At 36.8% G+C, this 7,341-nt stretch overlaps 1 protein-coding gene across 1 annotated transcript in view; it reads right to left on the reverse strand.

Moving 5' to 3' along the window:
* TAPT1 (transmembrane anterior posterior transformation 1) overlaps window positions 1-5,128 on the reverse strand; it is a 42,661-nt gene extending 37,533 nt beyond the window's left edge. The window contains exons 1-2 of the mRNA XM_009279107.2: window positions 5,003-5,128; window positions 577-695 (exon numbers count right to left, since the gene is read on the reverse strand). Coding sequence (XP_009277382.1) covers window positions 577-695; window positions 5,003-5,029 — 146 coding nt within the window. The 5' untranslated portion in view covers window positions 5,030-5,128. The remainder of the gene's footprint in view (window positions 1-576; window positions 696-5,002) is intronic.
* Between the last annotated feature and the right edge of the window lie 2,213 nt (window positions 5,129-7,341).

The raw sequence follows: 7,341 nt of genomic DNA on the forward strand, positions 1-7,341 counted from the left end.
CTTCTTAGTATTGATCTGAACAAAAAAGCAAGGGGTTAAGATCTAAAATTTCTTAATATTATTCTGATTAGTTAGTCCCATCCAATCACTCTCTTAAGATTCTTTGAATGAAAGAAAATAACACATTTTATACAGGGATCCTTTGGGCAAAGTTTACCCTGGAAATAAGGAAAACTTTTGTTGTAAAAAAATCAAAATGTCTGTCAAAAGACATGAGCCAAGTCATTAACTCAAGTCTAAGAAATCTTAAAACACTGTTCAAATAGATGTTAGTTAAAAGAACAAAACTACAGGGTAAGGTTATTTCTCTGTCCTTTACTAACCTGAATATGCCTAACTGGTGCTGTTATCAAACTGTTGTGTCTGAATGAAACAATGATGACAGTTAGTGACTGGTGGCAAAGCTTAAAGGTCACACATACAGCTTTGCTTTGGCTAGTTTAGACCAAAACTTCTGTTTTACAGTGGAAGAAGTCATTAGTACATCAAATGGCACTGAAAGGCCATAAAAATTAAGCACACACATAAATAAACATTATTTAAGGGTATCAACACCTTTCTCTGGAATCAACTTACCGTAAGCCATAGCAAGGCAAAGTGATGAACCGGAACATTGCCAGAAAAACTCTCAAAGGAAGCAGGGTGAATACATACAGAAAAGCATCCAGGCACAAAAAGATTCCAAAAAACATCAACTAAATTAAAAAAAATAAAACAGAAGTATGTTAGTAGTTTGTAAAGAATTATTTTATGAAAGATACATTTACATAAGACTAATTAGCCAAATAATCACAATACTCTCACTTGTTCAATCAGCTGAACTGTAAGAAAAACAACATGTTATGCACTTGGAAGACTATTCAGCAAAAATTCTGCACCACAAGGTCCAAGCAGCAAGGCTTTTGCAGACTTCCACGGCTCACTGAACTCAGTCTTTATTAAACAGATGAATTGCACTTGAATATAACTGTAGCTTATTTTCCAATAGTGACTTTCCTCTAAGGTTACAAAAGTTAGTGTTTTTAACCTTAGGGAAAAAAAAAAAAAAAATAGAGCTGTGTGTACATGTGCACAGCCATTTTCTGCCTACATCCTTTTTAATATGCCTTTTTTTTTTTTCCCCAAAACATTTTTTTTTTTTACCTTGTTAGTTTTCTATTGCACAGCTAATATCAGCTTTGGTAGTTCTCCTTCAGAGAATATCCACCTTTTTCATACAAAGAAGAATATAAAATATGAAGAGGTGAACTTCCAGTTGCCCTCAGTTTAAATGCTTTATCGTTAATTTACAGAAACAGTTAAAGCCATTTCATTATAGCCACAAGCCAAGTTATTGGCTGATAATTAAACTAGACCTAAACTCTGCAATTAGAAAGCTCTTATATACCAGACTCTCCCCACATGGCATTCCTTCTTTATCTGCTCTTTGATCTACCTGAATGGGACTCTAGGAATATGCTTTTATGCCTCTGTCAGACCAGAAGCTAGTGTTTTTTCCTGCAAGGAAAATCACGTAAAAAGGCAAGCTTAACTGGCTACACAATTAAGACTAGCAACATCTAAGCAGGCCTAGATATCCATGACAGATATGCATTTACATGTGAAAGTTGTATGTATTGCTGATGGGAAAGGAAGACACTAACTTGGGGGGGGGAGGGGGAGTAAACCAAAGCACAAGTAAATTGCTTTTATGTCCCACAATCTCTTTGCCTTTCAAAACACCTTGTCAGCTTGCGCAACAGCCAGTTCAATGTCCAATGAGCTAATGTCACTGATACGTACCTTTCTCTCACTCTTACTCCTCATGCACCCTTGTAACTTTGAAAGCAATCCTACAGAGTACACTCCAGTACATCTATCTGCAAGCCACGTAAGATGACTGGCTCAGGCATAAGAGCACTGCTGTCATCTCTGAGCTGTTGCTTTCCCTTATAACAGTATTTCTATCAATTCTGCAGTCTTTACTTCAATACCATCACGACATCAAGGTCTCCTCCCTGATATTCACTCATTCACCTCTAGTACCATTTTCTAAAATTTCAGCAGAGAGTTACCATTCAAAATTATCAGGAACTGTGGTTACAAATAATGGACAAATTTATGCAGTGCATTTTAATATGCCATCAAGTTACCTATTTCTTTGCTAACTTTTAAACCAGGTGCTGAATAACCAAGCACTGAGGATGACTGGAGCTGAACGTGCACTTTTTTTAACTCCTTAACCCAAGCAAAATAGAAAGATAGCCTGTCATTTTGCCCCGTATTCTTTGAGAGCATCTTTATAATCTAGAAAACAATTCTGCATTTTCTTTTTGATTCAGACTTTTTCCCTGCCTGAGTGTTATCACAGTTTTTTTCCATTCTATAAGCTCGCATTAATATTTGCAATTATTGTTTAATGTCCTCATTTTCCTAATTTTTTACAACATTGCACTTGCACACTTACATGCACCTGTTGAAATATAATCAGCACTAAACCTTCCACTCATTTCCGTAAAGCTTATTTTTGCTGCTACATTCGAAATACTGAGGAACTAACAGAAAAGCTTTCAGAGCTTTTCCATCATAACCATATTTTAGCAAGAGCACAAAGTTTAATTTTGAGATCAACTGACAAGTGTTCTGTTAAGACGGCAGGAATAGAGATCACCTTTTCATTTAGTATAAATAATCTATTACAATGATGAGCTTCCACTGAAATGGTACAAAAAGCTTGAGTGGAAGCAGCGTTTATATTACAAGTTATCTAGCTTCTCTAAATAGAATAGGAGTATTCAGAACAACAGCAAAAAAAAAATACTACCCTTTTAAACATCACACCCCACTCTAAAATTATGTACATGTAGTAAGTGCACGTTAAAGAATATCTCCTGAGATTAGGCTTTGATAAATTTATTCCAGTTTATTCTCACTCGACCTGATTATGATTTTCATTCCAAGTCTGTAATTATACCATTAAGTAGTAAATAATACAAGCCGTTAAGAAAATTCTTTTCTTCCTTTCCTAGTGTCTCACATGCTTTATTTCAATTAAGCAGACTTTTGAATCACAGCCAAGGGATTCCTGCAATAGGTGATGATCTGTACACTACGTAGTTTGCTTTCTAGGTACTCATCATCATACCTGTTCAATTTTTTCAACGAGTATGATTCAATTTGATATAGCCAGTAGATATACTAACCTGGACTAAGCCCATGCAAAGAAGTAACAAATTTATTTCATAGTCTCTCTGTAAAAAGATAACTATCACTTTTTAAATTTATCTGCTTATTACTCAGTTTCATATTCTTTCATATTCAAAGTACAGACTAAAGTTTATTTACCACGCAAAACCCATCAATTTCACCACTTGCAGCATCAACTTTATTTATAAAAGACTGTTGGCCTTCACTTGTTTTTATATACTGAAAGTTTTATCAGGAATCTATGGTGATGATCCTTCAGAATAATTTCTGTGGCTTGGAGACGGCACGTAATAGTCTACATAATTACAATGGAGATGATGTAGAACTCTATATTATTCAACTGAAACTCTACCATAACTGGAATATTCTAATGTAAACTGGAGTGGATAAACACTGAGGATGTGAAGACACCATCCCTGGAGATGTTCAAAGCCCAACTGGATCTGGTCCTGAGCAACCTGTTGTAGGTGACACAGCTTTAAGCAAGGGCTTGGCCTACATCATCTCCAGAGGTCCATCCCAATCTCATCCATTCTGTGATTTTCTGCAGTAACTGACTGGGAATTTAGTTTTGTAAAACCAGGTCTCCTCATAGTCCAAGGATGAATTTAATGATACTAAAGGGGGAACCTGAGTGCTGCTGACAAAGCGTATCCTACTCTCCCTCCCTCCTCCACTGCTCTTTCATCTTTCTACCTCTACTCCAAGCTATACAGCTCCCCTTCCGCCCTTGTGTAGGCTCTGGATTCTCAAGAATATTGGCTGAGCAATTCAGCTCACTATCCTAGCAAAGAACAAACAGAGCAAGAAAAGTGAAGCATTCACTGCTGAATTATGAGCTGATTTAACTCTGAGAACAGTCCAACAAGCACCACAGCTCACACAAAACAGGCAGCATGCATAAGGCAGGAAACTGAAGTGGGAGGAACAATGAGACAAGACTCTTCCTTCAGCATAAGTCAGAGCTAAACTGATTTAGCCCTTCCATGTAACTTCATCCCTAGAGGTTTTGAGAATTTTAGAAATACTACCTTTAATGTTATCATTACACTGCAGCCTAGCCAAACCTTATTACCAATGTTGCCTTACTCCTCATCCTTGAGCATATTCCTCCTGCCTCCCAAATCTGACACCCTCTCCTACAGGGTTTCAAAATGGTTAAGCAAGAATAAAACTCTCTTCTACATTACAACACTGGAATTGTCTCACTGCAGGGCCAGAATTATATCTAAGCTGACATAAGGGAGGTGGCAGGAATGCCTCAGGAAGGGCCATAGCACTGGGATAGAGAGGGAAGATGTGGTAAACAGTTGCAAGAAGCAAAATAGAAGGCTATGAAAATTAAGTCAAAAACCTCAAGACAGAAACTCATCCATCACCATATTTTTAAAGGACTGAAATCTTCCCGCCCTCAAAACATTTTAGACTGTAAAGATCTTTAAAACTTTTTTTTTAAATGTAAAATTACATTTTGCGGTAAAAAGTTTTCTTTTGCTTCACTATTACTTTAAGGATCAGTGACATCTTTATATTTGAATTATTTTGTCATCGTTTGGACCTGAAAGTTAGTCATTAGTCATGTCTGTCTCTGCTAATAACATCAACAAGTGGCCATGAGCTGCCAGCAAGAACAAGCAAACATAGGCAAAAAACCCTGAAACATAACTGTTTAAGTTACTGACAGTGAAAGTTAATCATTATAAATGTTTAAACCTTTTTCAGTAGCAGAAGTGTTTGAAAAATAAATATTTCTTTAAATAATTTAATGCAACAGATTTCATCTCTAAATTAAAACAAATCTTAAAGAATACTTCACCTTTTCCAGTTCTTTTGGTATCCGCATGCATGTGTATACTCTCTCTCTCCGCTCTGTGTATTTTGCTTCATTGTGTTCAAGGAAGTAACCTCTTGTTAGCTCAGCACTGATGAATCTCAGCAATGAAAGATCTACATTCAGGAACACACATAAGCAGAAGACACTTCAGGCATGACCTCGAAAGAGCGAGAAGACTGCTATGCTTTTGTTACTTGCTACATGCTTCATTTACATCACATCTAACCCAGAAGGTTTCTGCTGATAGTAACCAGAACGTCAAATAACTTGGTATGGAAGGAGCTACATGAGAAGCAAGTCCTATGCTCTCCCATTCCCCTGTTGCCTCCCAACAAACAAAACAAGCTACTTTTCGCAGCCAATCATTTTCATCAGATATCCCTCTTCTCCAAAACATTACTCAAAGCAGCTACACTGAATGCAATATGCTGAGTGGACCTAATCCTTAACATACTGACAGTCCTCCTAAATTTACTAAGCTCTATTTTAGACTTTTTAAAAGCTATTTTCTCTCTCAGAAACACTAGCAACTTGTTCTTTATTTTAAAGAACAACTTTCTGTAAGATCAAAATGTTCATGGATACATGATCCCAAGTGATGCAGTGCACAAACAGTACAAGCATGCTGCTCATTTGATGATCAGACTGAAGTCTTTCAAGACTGAAAAGCCATCAAGCACATACAGGTCTTCTACATTTTAATAGCTGTAGGTAAATAAGCTGAAGGCTGATTGACCTATGTTTAGTCAACTCACATGGCTTCTAAAAAAAGACTCTGCAGATTAGTCTTGCAAAAGGAAATAAAATATGAAATTATAATTATGAAAATTCAGGGTGTCAGCACAAGGAAGTTGAGCTTAAGCTTCAACACTCACTGACAAGGTCTGACATTACTACCTCCTGGTAACACTTCAGAAGTGACAGAACACTACAATGAAGTTCAACATTTCTGGTTATTATTGGCATTTAAAAATAGAAACTCTCAGCGTTCACACAACATCCAAAAGATGGAAATCGCTTATCTAGACAGAGGTGAAAAGCTACAGTGCATTTATCATGACAGAAGAACACGCTCACAAAGAGTAAATTCAGATTTTAGCCAAAGTCTTAGTGACTACTGGCAGGGGAGGGGAGAGTGGTGGTGGGGGACCTTGCATGGTACAATGCTCCACATTTCTGGCGGGAGGCAGAGGCTAAAACAGCCTAGATAGCAGCTGTTAAGAGAGGAATACAAGTATAGATGCTACGTGCGAAGAGTTCATTCAAAACTGTCTGAGATAGTGGCTTCTCAATATTCATCACATTGAAGATGATGACGACCATTAGCTGGAATAGCCGCCAGAAAATTACAAAGGTTAAAGCAAAGCAGGAATCAGCTCAAACAGAAGTATAAAAGAAGCAGAAGAGGCAGGCTGTGCTTATAAACTACACTGCCTTGGGTGGGGGACACACATGTATTGAGTGTAATTAGAACTTGTGGGGATTACAAACAGGCATTTTGAAGTTTGTGGTGGTGTATTAACATTCTGTGTATGTCTAGAATTGTGATTTATCACGTTGCCGATACTGATCACAGCCGTATAATTCACTGACTGCCGGTTAATTATGTATTGTTAATAAATCATTTATATCATTATTTGCTTTAAACTACATGAACTGAACAGTTTTTGCCTGTATGAGCTTGTTTGGATAGTGATTTTGATGATTTATATATTACTGATCCACTTCTAGTAAGTAGGCCAAAGCTACTGTAAGCCTTAAAGGTATTTATTTTAAAACAAACAAAACCAACATGTAGTTTAATGAGTAGTAAAAAAACTAATATTGACATGTAAAGTCTCAATCAAAGTTCATTCCAGTGAAATAAGGCAGAAGTTCATACCACTAAGTCATTGTTCAGATCTCTTGCAAACTTGTTTTCTGGAGTCTTCCTTTGTAACACTATCACTTGTAACTTTTTTGTTTTTCCCAATTCTTTCTTGTTTAAAAAGTTAAAAGAGATAACCTTAGGTATAAACACACAAATTAACTACTCTGTTAACTGCCCAGGTTTATTTTCTTCCACCTCAGATAACCAACCTTCTCTAACTTAAAGGTAATGCATCTCAAACAATTGAAGTTTCCTGCACAGTAAATATATGCATATGGGCAACAATCATGGAGTAACTTATGGGTCCCTTATGGATCCCCTCCAACTTGAGATATTCTATGATTCTAACTAATGAGCTATTTGTTCCCCACTCCTCCTTACCTCACACAAACCAGTTCATGGGCCTATTGTTGAAAAAACAAATGACACCTGGCTAGACTTTCATGCCCTA

Source organism: Aptenodytes forsteri, unplaced genomic scaffold, assembly GCF_000699145.1.
Source record: "Aptenodytes forsteri isolate BGI_AS27 unplaced genomic scaffold, ASM69914v1 Scaffold242, whole genome shotgun sequence".
NCBI lineage: Eukaryota > Metazoa > Chordata > Aves > Sphenisciformes > Spheniscidae > Aptenodytes > Aptenodytes forsteri.